The sequence below is a fragment of the Helicoverpa zea genome, chromosome 22 (assembly GCF_022581195.2).
Source record: "Helicoverpa zea isolate HzStark_Cry1AcR chromosome 22, ilHelZeax1.1, whole genome shotgun sequence".
NCBI lineage: Eukaryota > Metazoa > Arthropoda > Insecta > Lepidoptera > Noctuidae > Helicoverpa > Helicoverpa zea.
This window is the reverse complement of record NC_061473.1, coordinates 1,570,917-1,596,295: the sequence shown is the minus strand read 5'-3', so window position 1 is coordinate 1,596,295 and position 25,379 is coordinate 1,570,917. Positions and strand designations below refer to the sequence as shown.

The 25,379-nt window shown below is 35.8% G+C and overlaps 2 protein-coding genes across 2 annotated transcripts; one reads left to right on the top strand and one right to left on the bottom strand.

Moving 5' to 3' along the window:
• Positions 1-3,038: 3,038 nt before the first annotated feature.
• Positions 3,039-9,892, top strand: LOC124641559 (solute carrier family 2, facilitated glucose transporter member 6-like). The gene is made up of 9 exons (XM_047179660.1): positions 3,039-3,390; positions 3,967-4,076; positions 4,383-4,502; positions 5,344-5,499; positions 5,908-6,075; positions 6,386-6,518; positions 8,391-8,620; positions 9,028-9,222; positions 9,565-9,892. The coding sequence occupies exons 1-9, from the start codon at positions 3,324-3,326 to the stop codon at positions 9,844-9,846; spliced, it is 1,461 nt and encodes a 486-aa protein (XP_047035616.1). The 5' UTR covers positions 3,039-3,323; the 3' UTR covers positions 9,847-9,892.
• A 10,707-nt stretch (positions 9,893-20,599) lies between these two features.
• LOC124641498 lies at positions 20,600-23,495 on the bottom strand. Its single transcript, XM_047179581.1, has 3 exons — positions 23,245-23,495; positions 21,122-21,278; positions 20,600-20,863 (listed from the first exon to the last, which is right to left on the bottom strand). The coding sequence occupies exons 1-3, from the start codon at positions 23,461-23,463 to the stop codon at positions 20,700-20,702; spliced, it is 540 nt and encodes a 179-aa protein (XP_047035537.1). The 5' UTR covers positions 23,464-23,495; the 3' UTR covers positions 20,600-20,699.
• Between the last annotated feature and the right edge of the window lie 1,884 nt (positions 23,496-25,379).

The following is a 25,379-nucleotide window of genomic DNA, read 5'->3' as shown; positions in this document are numbered from 1 at the left end:
CGCCCCGAAGTCCGCGATACAAACGATTACCATTTATTCAATTTCGGCAATTTTTCCATACACAACCTCGCGACCAGCTCGATGGGGAAGCCCACGGGTTCGAAGTACAGAGCCAGTTCATCCACCAGACTCTTGAAATTTGACGAGAACTCATCAAGGGCTTCCAACCTCAGGTCATCGTGCCAGGCGAGGATTGCGACTGTGGGAGAAAATATTTTGGTGAAAAGGTTACTACTTAAAAGGCAGTAGATAAGTTTAATTTAGGATCTTTGAAGTGCGCGCTCACCAATACGCGTGCCTAGAGCGGTGAGTATGGGCAATTTTTTTGAAATTTCCCCATCTTGATTGAGGCAGCAGTCTAGCAGTGGACGTTCTTATGCTGTAAAGACCACAACGAGACTACGAATTAAATACTAAGCTAATGATATACTTGTGCAAGTTACCTGTAATCAAAGCATAAGTAGCTATCCACATCCAGCATGCCATTTCAGGTTGCGCCACCAATTCTTGACTTTGTCCTGGTTAAGAAAAAAAACATTATCATCTGCGATGAACATGGGCCATGTTTATCCGCGTGCTGTAAGAAGTTTCCTTGGGACGTGGTTGAAACCTCGTGGAATAGCTAGTCTTCTATAAATGAGTTTGCCTCCCAAGTACGAGTGAGCGGGTTGTATTTCAGGTCAGTCAAGGACTAATGTAGCTTTTCTTAACTACCTATTTGTTCTTTCTAAGAATATTTTTGACACCAATGTCTGTATAAAGGTGAACGAACGAACACATGGTGAGGACACCTAGAGACAAAAAGTCTGAAATCGTCAATCCATGAGCAAGCGTGGTGACGGACACTCGTTACTTCTCTGTTTGACAAGAGGCCTGTGCCCCGGAGAGGGACAGAAAAAGCTCCTCTTCTTTGGGGAGTTGGTAAAAAAAAGAGCTGATGATGGAAACCATACCCAGAAAAGATCCACCTGTGTCTCCTGTCCGTGTTGATTCATTTTGTTACACTCTATCATCACGCTATTAATTTTTACCCCAACTATGGATTGAGAAATTTATTGAGCCTACATTTTAGAATTTACTGACAGCAGAATTTTGAATTTTGTAAAGAAGTGACAGTCAATCAGATTTATGAAAAAGAAAATGAGAAAAGTTTGGAATAAAAAAAGTATTTAATGGATACGAGACGGTGGAATATTCTTTACTTCTCATTGAATCCGCATAAAAAGTCCTACTAGATTTTGCAAGTGACTTCATCCGCGTTTCGACATAGCTACATTCCGCAACTGAGTAAAAAGTCTAAAATATCTTTGTATGTAGCTTTCCAACAGTGCAAGAATTTTTCAAATTGGTTCAGTAGTTTCGGAGCCTTTGGTGTACATACAAACGAAAAAATGTTTCCTCTTTTTAGTCTTACTATATGATTCACCCGTGCCTCGGAGAGCACGTAAATGTCGGTCCTGCGCCTGATCTCTTTCCGGTCGTGTCGGATTGCCGTCCCATCGGGTTATGAGAGTGAAGGAATAGGGAGTGCACCTGTGTCTGCGCAAATGCTCGTGCACTATAATATGTCCTGCGCAGCTTATTTGATATATTCTTTCAGTATTAGGTAGGTAGTAAAAGTGGGTAAGTCAAAGCTTCGCGGATCGATCCATCATAAAGTTTAGCGAAGCTTTGCGTGGTCGGTCCGTGGTTGGACCATCTTGTCATAATGAGTTCTTCCGTGTTTCGGAACACGCAGAACTAAGGTCCCAACTGTCATTTGAACACCTTTGGCAGGCGTTGCGGGTAGTAGGAAGCCAGTAAGTCTGACAACAATCTTACCAAGGGGTATTTAATTGAGTTGCCCAGGCAGATGATGATGTTAGCATGTATTGAGGAAAGCTCTAGGTTACTTTAATCCAGATGTGTGAAGCAGTTTCTACGGGATTAAATCGCTAACAGAAGCTAAGCTAACAATTTAAAACACACCCATTTTTATAACATTATTTAGTTAAACTATAACATTGACTGCCTCGTTGGTCTAGTGGTCGCAAGCGCGGCTGCTGCACTCGTGGTCTCGGGTTCGATTCCCGGGTCGGGCCGAAATCGCTTTGTGGGTTTTCTTAAACTTTCACAAAGCAGCCCGTAGTCTGGAAGTTGGTGATTGATTCACCCGTGCATCGGAGAGAACGTAAATGTCGGTCCTGCGCCTGATCTCTTTCCGGTCGTGTCGGATTGCCGTCCCATCGGGTTATGAGAGTGAAGGAATAGGGAGTGCACTTGTGTCTGCGCAAATGCTTGTGCACTATAATATGTCCTGCGCAGCTGGCTGATCTCCTTAAGTGAGAACAGCCGCCGTGGCCGAAACCGGCTGTGGACGCCACCACTAACCTTACATTAAACTAATACCTCACTCACGCCACTATTTTAGTATAATTCTCGTCACATGCTAACTCATAAAAATCTTAGCATCCTAATCTATAATTTATATTATGTCATGAAGGAATCAAACAAAAGTCGGTCTGTTAGCAAATAACAGTGTTTGTTTTACTCAATTTTATATGTGATTACTGAACTTACATCAGAAATTATTGCAAGACCAATTTTTTCACGCGGTTTCACCCACGTCAGTGAGCAATAGTTATGATACTTGAGTATTGGTAAGCTCCTGTAACTTATGTTTTCCTGGTACTTAATGAGCAGTTGCGTCCTGTCCTGGTATATGGGGTGAGCAGTTGCATCAAAATGCCGTGATTGGTATAGAGGTATAATAGGTAAGTCTGGTGATTTATGCTGTCCTAGTACTTTTTTGGTTCCGTCGCATTCTATAAGCTGGTTTTCGACCACCCCTGTCCCGAGGAAACTTCTTCCATTACCCGGATAAAGCCAACATTTTAACAGTGAAAAACGTATTCAAATAGGTTCAGTGGATCCAGAGAGTATTCTCATCAAACAAACCAACTCTTCGGCATTATAATATTAGTAGTATAGATAAGTTAATTAATCTTTCATACACATATGTTCTCATATTATATGAAGGAGTATAACGATGCTCAATGAATTCAGTGTATAAGTGAGCGCGAGAACTAAATGACGGGCGTCGCATGTTTTATTTTTAATAGTTGTCTGTTATAATGGGTTTATACTAATTAAATAAAATTCAATTAGAAAGCTTCGGTTTCAATCAAATTAAATTATTTTACTCTACAAAAACTGATTCATACAAAAATAAATGTTAAAATGTATTTTTTTATTGTGAATTGTTTGGCAACTTTGAAGTTGCTGTAAAATAGTGTCTTAATTATTTTATTAAATTTTTCCTGTAGTTATTAGAATAATTCAAAATGAAGAAATATTACTTAATCTTTAGTGAAGGAAGCAGAATCAACCAAATAATATGTGCAGTGCTCAGTAAGTTCTTCATAATTTTTATTTAATATTTGCGTGAATTGAGTGGAAACCTATCGCGGTATGGTCAGGTTATGAGGAGAAATTATTCAATTAGGATTATGGTGTGAGAACAGTGATGAGCATAAAATAATGTAGACGGATATAGTGGAAGGAGACGACCAAAGAAACGATGGATGGATTGTGTGAAAGTCGACATTGCTATAAAGAATGTTGCTTGTGACATGACGACAGACGACTATGGAAGAAGAAAATGTAACGAGTAATGTAAATGACCCCAAATAAAATTGGGACAAGGGCAGAAAGATGATGATTTTCGTAGATTGATAATAATCGTTCCATTTTCCTTCATATGTATTTTTCTTCAGTTCTAAGGTTGTACTGTTTCACCCAAGTCCTGGGATAACTGCTATCCGTAGCTAGGTAAGAAGTAGCGTTTGTCCTTACTCAGATGTGTCTTTTATTTAAATCAATTCAATAGAGTTGGCATGAAAGTCTGACAGTTATTTAGTTACAGAGTTACTTTCGCATTTATAATATTAAGTAAGGATCTAAAATTCTGCTTTCTGTTTGGAGCAGTAAACCTGCCAGTGTTTGCATACGGGGCTTGCATCGGCTGGATGTCACCGATGGGCCTGTTGTTGCAATCTAAGGACTCGCCTAGAGGCACACCACTTACTGATTTCGAGGTTTGTGTTCAAAGCTAAAGCTGTATTTGTATCTAGCCTGAATTGTAACACTGTTGGGCCAGCAACCTTATTTTATTTCGTAATTTTGGAATTTATTGTGAAATAGTTTAGTCAAATCCATTTATTTTCATTAATTTGTAGAATTATTGTTCACTAAAATAAAAATTATTGCTAATTCCATCAGTCCTATCGAGCTTTCTCGATAATATTGTCATTAAAGAAAGACGTCCACTGCTGGACAAAGGCGTTCCTTAAGGTTCGCCATTTCATGAGCTTCCTTAACACTGTCCTTTATTCAATTTTCAGATATCCTGGATAGCATCGGCGCCGTATTTAACATGTATACCAGCTGATTATCTCATGGCGATCCTGAGTGACAAGTTTGGGAGAAAACATACTCTATTCTTTATGTCTGCTGTGTCATTTGTAAGTACATTGACAGCCTAAACTCGACACATATTCTTCAAACAGTTAGGTAAATCATTAACTTTCATACTTCATTATTACTAGCTAAAGAACAATGTCAGACGTCTAAAGTAACTTAGGCTCAATAAAAATATTTCATGGACAGTGAAAATTCTTACAGTTTTTTGTGTAGTTTAATGTCAGAAGGTTTTCTATGTTTTCCACTTTTGCATTGAACTTCTCAAAACCAAGTTATTCCAAATTATTAATAAAACGAAAAACCTGAACTCGATAAACAAAATAATTACTTATTAAAATGATATTTTTTCGAAAAGTTCTAGATAACAATTAAATATTTTATAAGAAGTTAGTATTTTCTATTTAAATTGTTGTAGTAAAGAACTTTGTGTCCGTGAGAATTTAGTTTTAAAAGTTGATTGGGTGGGCCGAAACCTGAAATTGTTCTTTTAAATGGGAAAATACTCTCAGCTTTGCAATTCTCCTATTGTTACAGTTTTCATCAAAAACCGAACTTTTCCAAAGCTTTTTATAGTGCAATGTATGAGCCCAATATATTGACATATAGCTCAGTCCAGGTCAAAGAAATACCTAAAATATGGAAGCCATTATTTAAAGAAAAGCATTTAGACTTTGTGTTAGTAATCAGAGCTGTGACTTCTAATTCATAATCCTCCGAGCCTTTTTCCCAACTATGTTTTGGTCGGCTTCCAGCTGTGACTTCTAACTATGTACTAAAATTGGTCATCCTACTGTACCTTAACTCGTTCCTTTAAAACATGTATTTATAAATTCTATAAGAGATCTATTACTCCAGCTAAATAAATGATCGTCAAATTCACAGGCTTGCTGGACAATAAAACTATCATCCATGGAAGTCTGGGCCTTCATCCTAGCGAGAGCCATGTTTGGTATAACGATGGCAGGAGCGTATGTAACGTGTCCCTTGTACACTAAGGAGATCAGCTCAGCTAATGTTAGAGGCATGTTGGGGACTTTGGTAAGTTCTTCATTATATTTTTGAGACATCTTCATTCCCCTGGCATTATGCTTAATAGTTAGTTATTTGGGGTACTCGTAGCGTATCTATTTCTTCCAAAGTATATGACGGCAACTGAAAAGCAATATGTTTTTAAGCTCTTAAAATTTACAATACTTCCCGATGGCTGGATACCTGAATCAATGAATCTCTCGGAATTATTTCTGGGGTTCAACTGCCAAATAGATAAAGTTGCAAGTAATCAAAAACTTTGCGGGAAATAACAGCTACAAAAGGATAATAATTGCATGTTGTACTGAAGTCTGCTGAGTTTGATTTAAAATATTCTAAGTCACAGTTTTCCTTAGTCAGCTAAGATCAGTTTTATATTAACCAGTCCATTCGTAATTTTTTTCAATCTTTTTCCAGCTGATCATGTCTCACACATCAGGCAACCTATTCCTCTACATCATCGGAGACATACTGAGCTACCGCACTATCCTGTGGATCTGCCTGACGCTGCCGACGTTACACCTGATCCTCTTCCTCATGATGCCTGAGTCACCTTCGTATCTTATTAAGAGAGGAGAAACTGAGGTTAGTTACTTAATTTAATTTGACCATTGGGTAATTTCTGGCAGATAAACATTTAGAAAATTACAAGTATAGTTTCTTTCTTGTACCTACCAATCACTGTTACTTGATTTATCAGCCCTATTCATTATTCCCTTTATGAATTCAGTCATCACATAAAAGTCAAAAATACTTCTAAATAGCATCCATCGAAAACAAAATACAAGTTACCTGGGTCATATTATTGCTTCTCATTGACAAGCAAGCTTTAACTCACTGCTTATTGTAAATTTTCCCATAAGAAACTTACACAAGACTTTAACTTTCTTTGCAGGAAGCTATCAGAGTAATGGCATGGCTCCGATGCAGAAAAGAAGATGATCCTCTAGTGATCAGTGAAGTAAACCAGATCAAGAAGGAACAACTCAAAGACGAAGAGAGCAACGGCTTTGTTTTAAAAGCTATATGTAAGTTTTGATTTGAAGCCTTAGACGTCTTTTCAGATAACCACAAATTATTTGGTTATTACTTTTGGGTATTCTTTAATAAGGGAAAGGGACTATCACTCATATCCTACGATTGAGGTATTAATTAGACCAAATTACAAGACTTGGTAAATTAATCACCTTGTTTCTGCTCTTATCAAAATTATATTTAAGATAATCTCACAAGTGGCCACAATGAAGTATTTAAAAAAATATCAGTCTTCTAAGAGCCATGAAAACCAATGGTGCACTCTTTGCAAAATCTAAACCTTTGTTGCCTTGATTCATTCAATGATATTATTTTGGTCAAAGTCTCTAATAACAGCAATTAAGCTCATTGAGTGCTGAACGCTCAATCACGCTGACCAATTGATCCTCATTGCGAGTATAGATGTGTATGTAAAAATCATCATGTTGAAAAAATTGTCATGGCAGAATTTTTACCTTTATAATTGCACTAGCTTTTTCATGTAGTTTCGCCGTCTCAAGCGACTTATGTCATGGAGCGAGTAAAAATAGAAATAGTAAAAATATTAAAGACCCTATCAATCCATCTCAATGAAGGATTTATTTTATTTGCCAAAGCTAAAATATTTACTAAAGTTATCTGCTGTCGCCTTAAAGTAGGTACGTTTCGAATTAAAGCTGCCGACTGCGGCAGCCAACCGCACATGCCGCGATTGCATGAAAACGGTTTAAAGAAAATACATACAAACCAGTAGTGCAGATAGCAATAAATATGTAACTGAGTTACCGTCAATGTAAATAATCGTGCCCCCAACACTTATAAGTATAAAAGTAAACAAAACAAAGAAAACATCACGCGGTGACAAGCCCCGTTCGAGGCAAAGTTCTGATACAGCACACACCATAAAGTAATTAAAATACTCTTCAACTCCGGTTTTTCCGTCACACAAAATTAATCTTCTTGTAGTAAAATCTAATACATTAACAAATAAGATATCTTAACTATCGAATAACCTAAGAATAACCGCATACTGCAAACTTTTAGTCAACTGATAATTTATTTAGGCTCATAAATCATTGCGAAGATGAATGGTTTTTATGGATCAGGTATTTAGCCGGTATCAGACCGACTGATAACTTTGATTGGAATCAGGACCATCACTCTCACACACAGATTAAGTGAAGGCGATCGCCTCGAGGATTCCGCTGCGTGCTGTCGCATTATGCTTTCTGTCTAGGTCTAGTAAGTAGCAGTTCTAAGCGAGAGAAAGAGAAAGGGCGACGGAAAAAGGCGATTCCATGCTGCCAGGATGTGGTCCAACCCTAATCCTATAGTAATAAAATCTAATTCATTCAAAAATATGATATCTCTACTGTATTATAAACTTACTTTATTTACACAACTACTATTTTCGGCGTATCTTGCAAAATCTCGGTTCACTCTTATATTTACTTAAGAATTTACGAGTTTGTATAAGAAAGCGATTTACAATGTTTGTCTAGTGATTTAATTTGTTTAACGAGTAGTATGTTAGGACGTGCGCAAATATTTTATGATTGTTTACTTAAACTTTTAAATGTTTAAATATTCATGTGACATGACGTTTTATTTAATGATTTGTTTATATTTCTATTGACGTTTTTCTTTGTTCTGATTTTTTGCGTTACGTTTAAAATGAAAGTCAATGGAACAGCCGCCTAGCCGTTTTTGAAATTATAGTGAGCGAACAATCACACATTGTTTAGGAGACCAATATATACATGGCCTCCTTTTTATCTAAACTATGTTGCTTCCTTGACTTATCTGTGAGTGTGTCTGGATGTGGCATCGTAGCTCCCGAACGAATAAACCGATTTTGACTATGTGTTCTATTTTCTAATTCACAGGTCAAGACAAAATCCTCGTCAGAGCTTTCATCATAGCCATAGTCTTAGCGTTAGCAAGAGAAGTGTGTGGTTCCATCCCTGTGCTGAACTTTGCAGGAGAAATATTCTCCATGTCCTCAGAAGGCTCAGGCTTAGTCCTGACTCCTAACCAGCAGGCCATGGCTTTGGGTGCTGTGCAAGTTATAGGAGCTTCCATGGCGTCTTTCCCGGTGGAAAAGGCTGGGAGAAAGGTAAGATTGTTTTGTGGTACTAGACAAAATTATAGTTGTAAATTACTTTTCCAGTATTGAAATAAGAAGAAGTTTCAGTAAGTTTAATACCAAGAGTTGTAATGCCACATAGTAAATTGGAACTCTCTTGTAGTCTTGAAGTTTGGTTGGTCTAGTATTCAAATAACGCGACTGTTGTGCACGTGGTCTCGGGTTCGATCTCCAGCCAGTGTTTTTAACATGGAGCGACTTTCTATCTGACCTCATCGATCCAGTTTATACTTCTATCAAATGTGGGCCTTCAGGCGGATTTTAGAAAATTCTATATAATCATGATACTTTACAAAAGTGATTAAACCTGCAGCTCACTGGTTAAAAATAAGAACTGAATTCAGACTTATATCTTAACAATAACTTCTTCTCCACAGCCACTCTTCGTGGGTACAGCATTCGTATCAGGTCTAAGCATGTGTGCCCTAGCTTCCTGGTTCGTCGCTAGAGAGTACGCAGTCTTCACGCCAGCCTGGATACCAGTGGTGGCTCTCTGCTTGTGCATCTTCTGTGATGCACTAGGATTGCAGCCTGTGTCTGTTATTGTTACTGGGGAGATATTTTCTTTTAAGGTGAGCATCATTTCATGACTAAAGAAGTTATCAATAGATAAGTCATGGACTATAGATAAAATAGTAGCCATTTTTTTGAAATTTATAAAAGCATTCATTAAAAAATTCTTGTAAATGTAGGATAGTCCCAATTTTTCTCATGATAATTTGATGAAACTTGATTCCAGTTCCCAAAAATTTGTGAGTTACATATTTGATAAACCTGTGATATAATAATTGCATCCAAAATGTTTCATCATTATTTTCATGAAATATTTTCGAATAACCTATTGACTACCTTAGTCCATAACAATATTAAAACCTTTAATACCATTAAAACTAATAACTCCATCTCATTTCCAGTACCGAGGCTCAGTAATGGCGATAACAATGTCAGCAGCATCATTCGCAGCCTTCGTACAAACCCTCTTCTTCAAACCCCTGGTCAACGCAGTGGGTGCCCACGTGGCATTCTACTTCTTCGGTGCAGTCTGCATAGTGACTTCCATCTACGTCATCCTTAAAGTACCGGAGACCAAGCAGAGGATCCTTGAAGAGATCTATGAAGACTTGAAGACGAAAAAGGAAAAGAAGATGGAGAGAGAACAGATGATGGCTATTAAGGCCGCTAAAGTAGATGTTTAGGGAAAGCTAGAATATGAGGTTGATAATAAAAATGTATCTTTTAAGACGGAATGCATTTTCTTTTATAATTCTAGTAAATATAAAAATTATAAGAAACAATATTTATAAACCTAAGATATTGATCGTGGAATTTACCCATTCTGTAAACTTATGTAAATACGATTATTTTCCAAGTAGGCACATTACTTGTAGATGTTATTTTAAAAAGGTACGACCAAAAAGTAACACAATAAAGAATTTCAATTAAGTAATTGATGAAAATATGACCCTACTTTACATTAATTGTAACATGACATTCAAGGTAACTCTTGTATCAATACGAATCAACTTTATTCATTATGATAACACATTTTTCACTTACATTCACAATATTGTCGTTCGTAGTCACAATACCATACAACAAGTCGCTTTAGAAAAACAAAACTGTTCACTATGCAACGAAAGTTAATTATTAGCAAAACCTTGATAAGCATTTTCTATCCTTTTTACTTCATCAACACTATTTTCTGTATGAGAAAGTATAATATTCACTACAATTTTGTTAAACACGTTTCGAGGAAAAACACTGTGTGCTCTGTCATCATCATCTGTATTATGTTTTGCTACTATTACATGATCATGAAGTATACCGCTTTCAGCTTGGTTACTTATAGATGTGTATACAATATTGTGTATTTCGAATATGCCTTCAACACAGCTAGTTTGTGTATCATTAATATAATCTACAGTGCTGAAGCCGTGCGTTTACTATCAATTCTTCAGAATATCAACCGAGTCTTATACAACACCAGTGATGTAAAGAAATGCAAATATTTAACAAACTTTTGGATCACTGGCCTCTTAATGGCTTGTGCTACCCTGGTAACTTTTAAAATTTGTTACGACCCTAGCTGGACATTTTTTAGAGGATTCTACGTATCAACATCAGCGCTCCTAGATTTGGAATTGGTTCAAATCATGCTTTTAACCTATATGTTGACTTGTTATACTTATCGATGGAATGAATATTTAAATAAAATTAATTTTGGAAATAATAATGATGATGTAACAATGGACAGAGAAAAGTTGTTGGAAGAAGTAGAAAATGTTATAGAATCTGTGAATGAAGCTTGGAATTTAATACTAAAGACTTCTGGGTTGTTTGTAATTATACTATTTTTTTTATTTCATTGTTATGACATAATGGAAGAGACTTCTTCATGATACAATTTGTTCTTTCACCTTTGCAGATTTTCTTCCACTTTACGACAACATTTGTACAAACTTTGGTGTACGTAGGAGTCCTTATAATATGGTCCAAAATGCATTTTGTGAGTATCAAATATTGATAAGAATACACAAAAGTCAATAGCCGGCCGAAAGTAAATTTATTCCAAGCAAAACTATATATTTGACGACATGTGATGACAAAAAGTTTGACTAGAATTATATCAATGTTGATAATGATGAATGATAAAAACATCTTTCAGGAAAATTACGACGCCATCATAAGTCATTCTATTGGAGTACTGATATGGTTAACTAAAGTGGCGAGCGTGGAACTGGGTCTCTGCCTAGCTTGCGAAGCGTTTTATAAAGAACTTAAGAAAGCTAGGAGTAATGTAGTCATCAAGCTATCTCATGAATGTGAGTATCAGGTACTATTCATTAGTCCTCTAGTTCCAAAGTGTAAGAATCAAATCGTTTAATATGGAATGGGGCTTAACATTAAAAGACATGCATGCAGGCTGCATGTTTGTTGCATTTTCACGCCAAAACCACAGAAACGAAACATGGTATCCAGAGCACCTGAGAAAGGACAAAGCTACTTTTTGTCTCGGTGCGATAAGTAGTTTCTTTGATACGCAGCTAGAGACGCAGGGAACCACTTGTGCTTCATAGTTTTAGAGAAGCCCACTTGCCAGATGACAACAACCTCACAAAGATTGTTCGAAAGAGTTAACCTGACGCAAGAGAGAATATGTACCTATAGATTTTAGTCAGTAATAGTCAGACACTCCCTTCCACTCCCTTCCATCCAGTGACAGACATCCAAAGTTAAACACTTCGTCAATTTTCCAAATTCCCAGGAAAGGCCGTCGGAAAGATGTATGGTTTGATATAATTATTTCCTTTATACTTTTATTTGAATTTTTAGTGCCATCAAAAAAAGTGTGGAAGAACATATTCAGAGTCCTGCACAGTGACTTCGACAAGATGTCTGCGTGTGGCCTGTTCTCAGTAGATGCGGCGACATTACTGAATTTCTGTAACTTGGTAGCCACTTATACTATTGTAATGCTACAATTTGCATTTTTGTAATATTTCTGAATGGATCTTTCCTGCAGTTATTAGTGTACTTGTGTGTCGTGTACTTTTTGTAGATATAATAGTTTGATGGAACGATTTCTTACGATAAAAAAACTTGACAAAACTGTTTTTAATTTATACATACATGCTCATGTACATACTTTTGGAATAAAATATTAGATATATAAAAACCCTTTTGTATTATGATATTTTTTTTATTAATTTTCTTTATTATTTCCTAATCAAGTGTATACTAATTAGTTAATCAGTTAGCGATAAATTAATAAAAGTCAAAAAGAAATTCAGTTCGTTCATATTTTTTATAATAAAAAAACATACACAGATAGGTAATTATAGTTACAACACATTATTTACAACGACTTAACAGGCATACCAAACAGTGAAAGATAATTTCATAGGGCGAAGTTTCAACATTAATTAGCCTGATAGTCTATCATAAAGAAAGATGTTTAAATGAGAGCCGACGATAGATAATATAATCTCTTAAAGAAAAGAAAACTGCAATAAAACTATGGTATACATAGTGATAGTTTTAAGGAACTGCACCATTAATGCAGCGTCGATTGGAAATCCTCCACAAGCAGTCATCTTGTAAAAATCTGAATCTATTATTCTTTCAATGTTTTTCCATCTTGTTTTTGATGGTGCTGAAATTAATAAAAATCTTTGTTAGAATATTGTGTTGAACTTCTGTCAGTGGTTTCATCTGTGTTCCGGGGAAGAACTTCGCGCACCTTCTATAAATCAGCTATCGAACACTGAATGATTTTTTCAAATTGGTCCAGCAATACCTGAGACCAGCGCATTCAAGAAAGCGAACCAACTTAGTTTAAAATATTAGCGAAGACTATTCAATATATAACTTACAGTTCTGTGCAGATTTCAGTATAATATTATACTTAGCTCTTGCTACTTCAGTGTAAAATGCTTCACAGTTGAATGATAAAGCAAGTTCTATGATGATCATCTTTGGTAAAATCAGGATTAGGCCAACCGAGTGAGTTATTATCAAATCTTGATTGAACTGAAAACAAACAAAAATAAATAAATGACGACTCTGAATTTAGGGAAAGAAAAGTCCAGATTACATAAGATTGTGATGAAGTAAGTGTAGATTTTGATTTAAATAAACCAAGGGTATCTCAAGAAGACGCTGGATGCAGGTCGCCTCCAACAGGTATCTGTGGAGATCTAAGGGGGAAGCCTATGTTCAGCAGTGGACGTCCTATGGCTGAGATGATGATGATGATGAAGGGTATATATAGGAATCTATAGAAAATAGTAATAGGAAAAACAATAAAATGAAATAGATAGGTACTGACGATTGCTCTCTTCGCCCAATGGGCCATAACAGTGACGTATATTAAAGTCATGCAGAACGTCGTGATAAAATGTAGTAGAACCTGAAAACATTTTATTGTGAATGAGGACGCAATTAAAGAAGAAAAATATCCAGCCGCATAGCGCATAGTAATAATTTTATTTACTTTTCCTTCTGAAGCTCTTTTTATTTGTTTCCAACCTTTCATCAGCAAATTCAATACACGATACAAATCTTCTAGAATCCAATCAATATCAACTGCAACATCATCTACATAATTTCCAAAATTCTTTTTTTCTACATCATCATTCCATCTTCTAATTTCTGTGCATAACATATAAATGAATATTGTTGTCTCAGCTATTTCCAAATCTAGTAGTAGCGTGATAGATGTGAATATACTCCGCATCCATGGCCAATGATTATCATATGTTAGTTTGAATAGGAAGAAGATTGCACTACAGAAAGCTATGATCCAAACTGATGCTCGAGCTATTCTACAGAATCTCTTCGCATCCTTATAGGAAGATAAACATCTATTAACATCATGAAGAATAGACAACAAACGAACGCTCTCATCACTCTTATACACGTTAATAAAAGAAATAAGAACGAAGTACAAGTAATATTCAGCGTACATAATAAAGTACACAAAGTAAGCTTCGATGATTCTAAAATTGCTGTAAATGAGAGTCATGATGAACAAGCAAGTCATTCCGATATTGACGATGATAATGCAAGCAATGTCTTTTGAAGTGAGTCTTTGGACCCAGTTGCCTTCAATATGATAGTTTTTGACGCACAAGATAGTCCTTAGTAGATGGAAAGGGTAGCAAATGTTTAAAATATCGTCATGGACCAAGATTCTTTGACTACTTATCATGTTTGCCACATTTGGTAGGAAAATATTCCGTCCTTTGATCCACGAGTGTATTATGAAAATTACATTATTGAAGAACGAAGTCATGGAAGTATTCCAATTCCAAAACATTAAAGTATGATGAATAGTAAACATTTTTTTACATTACATTTTTATTTTGTTATCTTCAATGTGTCCATGTTAATGTTGTCATATTCCGATACCATAATATCTAACTAGCTCTTCTTCGTGGTTTCACCCCTGTTCTGACGAAACTGATTTCCGCTGCTATATAAAAAGTAGCTTATGTCCCTTCTCAGGTTATGTCCTCTCTAAAATGAGATCAAAGGGGGAGGCCTATGTTCAGCAGTGGACGTCCTATGGCTGAGATGATGATGATGATGATGATGAAAATGTCTTAATTAAACTTAACTTATTTTAAATCGATTGTTGGTGATTGGTGTAAAAGCGTGACAGACAGACAAGACATTCTTCTTCATTTCTTACATAGTGGCTTTTAAGAAACTGTGTATAAGTTAGAAACTGATATTTATTTATTCCCATTCGTGTTCTTTTGTCTTTAATTATGAGACTTCAGTCTTCTTCCATAACAAATTTAATATTTCCTATAGACGATGTTGTTAAATATAATTATACTTACAGGCTAATATTCATAATGGATGATTCATTTTCTGAAATTCTGTACAAAAATATAAACATTAGAAATTTAAATACTTTCAACGTCTTTTAGTAAAAAAAAAAAAAAAAAATAACGATTTAAAAATACTTTAAAAATTTTGGAAAATGGAAATTATTTGTAATAAGATAAAAGAATATTTTTCTAAACCCGTGATAAAGAAACTGATTGACAAAGACTTGCAGTTGATGCTTTTGCCAATAAATTTAATGCAAAATATTTTACTGAGCCCCCAATACCGTATAAAAGACAATTTAATAAAAACAAACAGCCTTATAACTATTCTGGTGTCTTTTTGTGGCGTCATGACATCCATTTTCGCATTCCTTTTGCGCATCTGCTTGACTAGTGAAGCCATTAAACAATACTACAGTTCAATCTACATTGTACCTAAGATAGAACTCGTCTTATACTCCACAGGATTCATCATCAACTACATCAGTGTGTTACGGTCTGTCAAAAATGTAGTGTTCATCTTAAAAGTTCAGGATATCCACAGATTTCTCAACGATGGCATTTATCTCAAAAAGCTTATCGTGTATAACTGGATCAGTGTTATTCTTATCTTCAGTCTTGATTTTACCATCATCATCTTCGCTTGGGTTAAACTTGAACTTCGGTTGTACAATTTTATTTGTGGTGTATCTGTCATCTGTGTTGATATTAATTTCATTTACGCCATCATATTTTTAAAACTATTGAGAAGCCAAGCCGATTTGTGGAATGTTCGACTCAAAAATTTCTCAGGTCAAAGTGAATTGTTTTGCAGAAATATGTTTGAAGCTTACGACAATATTTTAAAATGTTATGATATGTACAAGGATTATTTTCAGCAAATCGTATGTCGTTTAATCATTTAAGAGCAGTATTTGTGTATTAAAACCATTGATAAAACAATTATGCTATTCTTTTCAGATCGCATTTCACACTATAGAAGTATTTTTTCTTACTCTGATGAGATTCAAATTGACGCTAGACTTTCTCAAAATTTGTGATTTTATTCACGACTATACACATGTAAGTGTTACAGGCAATGTTGTTCAAGGTTAGCACAAATATCCTTTTCATCGATGTCGTCATTGACAAAATCCACCCATTGTTTTCATTATTTTCTTTTTAAATTACCTTACTAAACAAATACTAATGCGTGCATTTGTGAGTCTATCTGAAACATAATGAACCGGAGACATTTAATTAACAATTATGTCTTCATTGTTACAGATCCCTTTGACAGTAATATCATTTTACTGGACAATGTAGAGTGTGGCGTTAGCAATAATATTAACTGTGTCTTGTGAGAAGTTCTACACTTCTATGAATAGTATTCTATGCTCTTGCATGCTCATTTTGAAATCAAATGATTTAGGTAAGTTTTTGATTAATTTAACAACACTCGATTTTGTAATGCTATTTCTCTTATAATTAGAAAATCTATATTCATTGTTTAATATTTCAACCAATTTTAACAGTTTTACAATATAAAGACCAGGGCAAAAAACCGCTCACCATCATCATAATTATCGTTTTACCCCCACTTCTAAATGTAGGCCAACCTCAATGAGCGAAAGCTATCCCGATGTTGGGCAGCGGGCATCCCTCCACTGCTCACCACTTTCTTCAAAACTTTCACACAAACCATCCATTGTTTCTTTGGTCGTTCCCTTCCACTATATCCATCTACATTCATGCATTTAATAGGAGGTAAAAACAAGGCACAAATAATTGCAGATGAAAGAAAAGTCTTCTGCAAGAACATACAACGTCTGCATCGAGCCCGCCTTGAGAAGATTCATGCCTGTGGAATGTTTTACATTGACGCTACTTTCCCATTAAAGCTGGTAGCCTTGATCACCAGTTACATCATCATTCAGCTGCAATTCGCGTTTTTGGAATGATTTCGACACAAGACTAGAAGGTGGAATGTAGTGGCGAAAGATATGAAGGAGTGCCAGGTGTTCGAGAGCGATGACGTAGATGGAGTGAAGTGGAAAAGAGAAATCAGGAAAGCTGACCCCACCACCATTATCCCCTCGACTGTTGAACGGACTTTAGGAGCTCTCTGTCAAAAAGCGCGCATCTGTGTACAGAGCTCCTGGAGTCCGCTGCGACCCGTCGCTTTATTTTATCGTTTAATGACGTTACTCTGTACCTTTCCTGCTCTTACTTGTACGAATTGAACGGGAAAGAACATGAACTATGCATAAACACGCACTTGAAGTAACTGGAACCCACTTGTGACGTATACTAGACACTTGAAAAGTAGTCGGCCGGCTCGCGGCTGACGATGCGTTTTTGTTAAACGTGTTTGTGTAAATAAAACATATGGCAAGTGGTGTTTGTTTTCTTTTTACTTTAATTAATGTTAATTCAACAATGTAAAGAAAAAACGTTGGAAATAGTTTTTTTTTGTTTTGTGCCGCCACAGCCGAGAGGATATATTGTTATCAGTTCTCTATACATGTATGTATGTAGTCGTTTGTATTTAATTATAATTTTGATAGATATTATTGAAAAGATTTTTTTTCTTTAAATCCTTTGCTATATGACAGCATTATGTTTTACTGTCTATTTGTATCTTCTCCTCTTTCTAGAGAACGTTACAAAATAAAACAAATTAAAAACTGACTCATTGATAACTTTGTTAATTCAAGCCAAGAAAAAAACATATTAGTAATATTATTAAATTGACATGTCTGCCTCCATAAAATCGAACATTCATTGTCGCCATTACTTAATTACTACAAACCTGATACAAGCCATTTGTAAACATTTAACTTTCACGATATGACGCCTGATACATCAGTCGGCTTAAGAAATGATAAAATTAATCATTCTTTTGCAATCCATAATTTTGTTGATAAAGACGTGCAAACTATGTTGTGGCCTCTAAACTTGATTGAAAATATATTATTGTGTCCTAAATATTGCATTAAAAATAACATCATTAAGTCAAACAATGTTATATGTGTCTTAATATCAGTGCTTGGTTTCATAATATGTGAAAGCTTACGTTTATACCGTATCTATAATCTCCATTTCGACTATTTCACTAGAAATTTTAACAACATCAAGTACATCATGGCTTACGTCGATTTTGTTCTGTTCAGTTTCGGATTTTTTATCGTTTACATTGTCAATATATTCCATATGAAATACAACGTCTTGTTTGTCTTGAAATTCCAAACAGTTCACAGATTTTTGAATGAAAAGAGGAATTTTATACGTTTTATCATTTTTAATCGCATTAGTGTCGTTATTATTCCGATTTTCTTTACTGGCATTATTCTTTATAGTTTTTTAAAACATAGTTTTACTGTCATGGATTGTATTTGTGCTATAAGTGTAGTATGTTTCGATACAAATTACGTTTACGCTATCAGAATGATGAAGCTTTTCAAGAGTAAAGTCGATTTGTGGAACATTCAAATTGGACAATTGCAAAAGTTGGATCAGGATGAAAAAGTAATTTGTTGTAATAAAATGTTGGAAGCTTACAAAAATATTTTGGACTGTCTTGATCTTTACAAGACTGTTTTCCAGCAACTTGTAAGTTCAAACTACTTCTGCATTTTATATAATTATTATTGCTATTCACTTTTCATCAGGTGTTTTTTTAAGTATAATTTTACTAACAAATATTTGGAATTCTTGTCCCTTTAGTATTTTTCTTTTCAGATTCTATTTCACGTCATAAAGCTGCTATGCAACAATTTTAATCACTTAAAAATAACACTAGATTCTTTGAAATCAAATGCTTTTAATTATAATATTGTAAGTATACATTTTTCAATTTTTAAGTCATCCTCCGAGCCTTTTTCCCAACTACGTTGGGGTCGGTTTCCAGTCTTACCGGATGTAGCTGAGTACCAGTGCTATTTCGAAACTAAGCAATTGCAACAACTAAACATTTTTCTTCATTGCTACTGATGATACGGCTAGAAATAATATAACGTCAGACAGAGGAGAAGACGAGAGCTAGAGAATGATGATGATGACCATAGCCTATGGTTACTTCGTTTCATAATTATAGTTATTTATCAAAGCAGATGATAATGATATAATTGTCATTTTCATTTATACATAACTAGCTTCTGCCAGCGGTTTCACCCGCATCCCGTGGGAACTACTTCCCGTACCGGATAAAAAGTAGCCTATAGCCTTCCTTGATAAATGGGCTATCTAACACTGAAAGAAATTTTCAAATCGGACCAGTAGTTCCTGAGATTAGCGCGTTCAAACAAACAAACACACATACAAACAAACAAATAAACAAACAAACATACAAACAAACAAACTCTTCAGCTTTATAATATTAGTATAGATAACACTTCTTTTTTTTAATTTATTTATTTATAATTCACATAACACTTCTTGCTTTTCAGTTTTTGGCCCAATTTTTGTCAATGTTCATGTGGGTGGCAAAAAGCTTTATACTTGAACTTACAATGAGCGTTTACTGCGAAAAATTCTACATAGCCATGAATAATATACAAGACTCATGTGCGAACATTTTGAACTTTCCATGTACAGGTACTTATAATCATATATCTTATTATATTTTTTTCTAATATTGATAAAGAATAAACAATGATTGTAATACGACAGTAAACAATAACAAGGAAAATGATCTACCAAAGCCTGAAGATGGATGTCCTGGGTTACTTGTAGGACAAAAAAATAAAAATACTGCGAGAGCTGCAGGTCTGTTTGAAAGAGTTACTTTAGTCCTGGACCAAGAACAGTTCCAGAAAACATTGTCTTTAGGCAGTAAACGTTTGACACCTTCTTTACCCATAGCGGTCACTTTATGATATCCTATGAAACAAAAATATTATTTTTAACATTACGGTGATACAAGTAATTACTACCATATCCAAGAAGATAGATATATGGATAAAACGTTTATTCAGGATAAACAAAAAGACACCACAAAGACACACAATAAGAAATAAAACAAAACAAAAAGTGGGTAGAAAGAGAGACATAAAATATAAACAGAAATTAACGGCGCGGAAGACGCGAGATACTAATACCCGGTATTTACCTTTAACAAGTTTGTATTAATTATTATTTGAAAAATTACAGATGCTGAAAAGAGACTATGCAAGAATATTAAACGCCTCAGTCGAGCGAAGTTCAAGAAATTGAATATTTGCAGCATGTTCTATGTAGCCGCTACATTGCCATTGAGTATAATGGAATTACTCAGCAACTATACTATTGTATTAATACAATTCGCATTATTGTAACCAGTCAAATTTGAACTTTATTACCTGTGTCATAAAGTACATATGCATTTGAAGATGTGTAAAATCTGTAAAAGATTGCAGATGGAACTTGGATAGATGAAGCTACAAGATTGGGTACAGACAAGAGCTAGGTGATTGATGAGGCGTTTATTGAGATAAATAAAATTAATTATATTCAATTTTTATTGTTTTTCTTTTCAACCTATACGCCGTTATAATAAGCCTTAACAATATAACAGCTAGAGACTCTTCGGATTGCCTCAGCAAGCCATGAGAGGGAGGGAATAGAGAGTGCACCTGTGTCTGCTCAAATAATTATGCAGTATATACATAATTATGACCTTCTCGGCTGTGTGACAATCGGTCTCGATGCCATAACAATAAAAACGAAATAAAGGACTCTACGACATCTAAGATTTAAAGGAACCTAAACTGTAATACTATAATAGTGTATGTAGTAATAGTTTTAAAGAACTGAACTATTAACGAAGCGTTAATAGGAAATATTCCAGATGCAGACATATTTTGGAAATTCGTGTCCAAAAGCCGTAGGATGTTCTTCCATTTTCGTTTTGAGATCTCTGAAATTAAAACAAAAAGGTTTCTGTTATGTCATATGTTCACACTTTGAAGCTTATGTTTGGAGTGAGTCTTAACTTTTGGAAACAAACAATGTTACAGATAATTTCATGTAGGTTGAAGGAGTATCGGGTTTCTCGAGAAACTGAGTTGAAAAAGTTAGTTAGGCGGTTGCTCCGATAGTTAGAAAGAGACTAAGCAGATGATGATGTTAAAGCTTAGCTTCAAAGTTCTATGTATTAATACAAAATATTATTTACTGTCATGAGACGATTGCCAAATAATGTTCGTTTTTGCTCTTGCTATTTCAGAGTAAAATTCTTCACAAATTCTGCACAGCGCTACTTCCCCACACATCATTTTTGGCATCATTAATAGCAATCCCAGAGAATGAGACATAGCCAGGTTGATTCCAGACTGAAAATGTGAATAAAACATTATTTAATGATAACAAAACAGATCTGAACCTTGATAAAAATTGTTCCACTTAGGCTAAAACAAACAAACTTACTGTAGTATTTCTAGGAATTCAGACAACCTTCAGAAAAGTCAATTTAAATACTGATATGGCAAACGTTAAGAGATTCAATGTTAAGAAGATAGTTAATGATGACTGTAGCCCTAGAGAAGGTCTTTAAAGCCTAAAAAAAACCGGCCAAATGCGAGTCGGGCTCGCGCACCGAGGGTTCCGCAAACCGTTCAGTTTAGAATAATCATAGTTATGGTAATTTCGTGAGAGTCAATATAGTTAATATTTTTTATTTTATAATATAACTAAAATAGTAGGCCAGTAGTTTGTAAAAGTTCTTTTATTAAAGTTATTTATTTACAACATTTTATAGTCATCATTCAGAAATCTGATTGAAAATAACCAATTATGTCTTAAACATGTCATTGGGCATATCTGACCCGCTTTGCAAAAAGTGGCGGACATGAATCAAAGTAGTTTTAAATCGTGGAGAATAGTATGACTTTTCTTTGAATATAAATATTTTATTAAAATTCCATGGAGACGAATGTCCAGGATCGTTTAAAAAATATAAAAGACAAGCAGTTTCAGAGGATTGTACAGGTTGCAATGCTAGTTTTTATTGTTAAAGACTTTTCATAAAGAAGGAAGATGCCAATTCGGATGACCAGGATCTGATGAGGACCTGGAAACCCTGAGAAATCGAGGGCAACTCTTGAATATTGTAGGCACGCATCAAGTCAAAACCAGACATGTGAGTGTATTTTTGAGAGTACTGGTAAACAGTGAAGGTTTGGAGCTGATTTGATTATGGGGACCACAGAGAGTCGAGGAAACTCCTGAACGGTATGTTGCAACTACCACGCGTTTGGGCTTATTTTATTCGTATTGGCGAAGACTTTCTACATAGATAATAGGTTTGACTGCCATTGCGGGATCGATAGCAAAGATCAGATATAGTTATGGGAACTCCTTTACAATTTATAGCAGTAACCTTGTGTTGGAGCTTATTTTATTTTAGGTGATGAGAATTCACTACTAACTTGGGTTAAAGCAGCCATTGCAGGAATGGGATCTTTTATTTTTGAGGGATTAATCACCTAACGAGCCCCAGTATCAGGTTTTTTTGAAACCGCCGGACGACTCGTAACTGTCGAATTGTAACAACGACTGCTAGAGTGTAGGATTCGGGGCTGCTGGCTTTACGTTTCTAGAGCCTTGGCAAAAGTGTAATTCTGTCCCTTTCTTTGATTTATAAAGTCGGCTGTATTTTATTTTGTAAATAGTTCTCATTTAGTCTATATATCTCAATACCCACATTCCCAGTCGTAACTTCTAAAACGTCTTCTAACGTCTTTATAAAAATGAATTTAAAAGCATTTTACAAACAAATCCAACTTCAAACATATAAAAAAGCAACAAGAAAACAAAAAACAAGAAAGAAAGGAAGAAGTCGCTGTCTAGAGGATGCATCTATATACAGGGTTATTGGTAACACACTAGCAACCTTGCAGGACTGTATTACTAACATCATAAACTACAACTTTAGTTCTATAACTTTTTATAAAACAATACATTTGCCAAAAACAAACCTACAAGATTTCATTGTTCTATCTAACACATTTCAACTCTACATATTTTGCTATAGTGATAAAATTTGCACGCCCTCACCATTTCTTCACCAACTAATGGCCCGATCGAAACCAGTCGAGCGATTAGTCGACCTTAGAGTGTGTGGACGAGTCGAGATTATCACACATTACAATGAATTCGTTTGGCGTAGAGGGTTTGCACTTTTAGAATGAATGCAAGATCTTTACCTACCCACGCCTCCCGCGCACTATTCTCGTACCTAGTCATACTTTTGAATTGGTAACAAGTCAAATAAAAAAAAATATCGTCTTCTTCACGTACTGTGTGCCTCGGTGGACGACCACTATCCCTGATGGCATGCCGGAATTCCCCGTAATCTCGTAACCGCTGTGTGGCGGCTAGCATTGTTACACAGCGAGGTGTAGGGATGTTTGGGAATCGTATGGCGTATTGGCGACAGGCTTTCGAAACATTGTCATCACACCTAGCAAGCATTCGCACCATTTCCGTGTACTCGACATTTGAATATCGATACGCCATACTGTAAAGATAATTTACGTTCGCACAACCGAATTTCGCTAGGACACGTAAGACGCGACGCGGGCGCATAAAAACGACTGATGGTCGCTCGTAAATAGGTCAAGTTCAAACGCTCCTCCGCCCCCGAGCCCCGCTCCCCTCCGCTGTCTTTTGTACTACTGTTTACCTAACTAGCGCTTTCTTTTGCTTCCCATAGACTTCGTAAATTTTAGAGCGTACACTTGAAATATTTTAATTTTTGTGTAAAAATTTTGATGAACTAAAATCTGAGAATTATTAAAAGTCGTAGAACAAAAGTTTTAGTTTATGATATTAGTGATACGGTCCCGAGAGGTTGCCAGTGTGTTACCTATAACCCTGTATATTTAACCACCGAGATCTAGTCCAATGCATATAAACAGTTTTCTTGTTGTTTTTAGAAGTTGTTTTTGTCTTTATTTATAACTTTTGTGAAAAGTTCTCGTCTATACGAATAATGTAAGCCCAAACACGAGATATCTAAAACATACCGTTGAGGAGTTCTCTCGACTTTCTCACGTCTCCATCATCAGGTAAGCTCTAAACCTTCACTGTTTGATAGTATCATTAGACATACATCTGAGAATCAAGTTTTAACCCTATGCATGCCTACAATTTCTGATAGTTGCCCTCGATTTCTCAGGATTTCCATCATCAGATCCTGACCTGATGACAATGGAAATAAACGGCGAGTATACTCTTTTACTACAAAGAAATGATTTCTCAAATCCGTCAAACTTTTTCGTTTAAATTCCCCATTGAAATGAGGAAAATTTGATGTTTAAACCTGATTTTTTTCTCTAGATTCCCATGGTTCACATTGATGCGACTAATGCCATAGTAACTTCTGAGTTCACGGGAAGTACCTTGTAGGTTTTGATTCCCTAGCGTGTGACGGAAATTCGTCTAAGGTGTTAGAAGTTAGATTTTTTCATTGCTTAAAGGGACAATAGACCTAGGTATTTGGTATAAATTTCAATTTGGTACCTTTATTCGTTCGTGAGAAATAAGGTAGTAAGTTTCATTTTATTAAAATATTTTTATTATTTTACTAGCTTCTGCCCGCGACTTCGTACGCGGATCCTGTCCCTTATGCCAGCGACTACGGGGTCAGCAAAATCAAAGATCTGAATAGTCGCAATAGACGTGACCATAGGGATAAAAGTAGTGATTCTAATTCATCCGCATTTAAGTTGTGTGTGGCAAAAATATTACGTAAAAAAACATTAAATAGATGACAAAGTCGTGGTGACTTAGTGGAATTCGTGGTGGTTAAGTGGGTAGAGAACCAATCTCTTAAGTATGAGCGTGCGTCTTTGATTCCAGGTCTGGCAAGTACCTGCCAATGCAACTTTTCTAAGTTCGTATGTACTTTCTACGTATATTTTGGATACCAATGACCGTTATTTGGAGGGGATGTTAAACTGTAGGTTCCGACTGTCATTGAACATTCCATTCTTGGCAGTCGTTATGGGTAGTCAGAAGCCAGTAAGTCTTACCAAGGGGTGTTGGGTTGAGCGGGGAACCGGGTTGTGGAGGTCAGATAGGCAGTCGCTCCTTGTAAAACTCTGGTACTCAGTTGCATCGTGACTGGAAGTCGACCCTAACATAATTGGGACAAAGGCTTTTGAGATAATAACGACAATAATAATGAGATATAGGTACCGCAGGACATCTGAGGCTGATGACGGGGAGTAGCGACCCCGCGGGGCTATATATACTGAGTTCTCCAGGGAGTGTATACTGTCCCCCATCTCCGGCCGGTCGGAGTGAACCATGACGGGGATAGGTCTCACGCCTCTGGCTTGGCTTGGCCGTCCAGAGTGGAGTCGCTAGAGTAGGATTAGTAGCCCTGCTCGGAGGGTAGGTGCCTCATGGTAAGCACAGGAAGCGCGTAA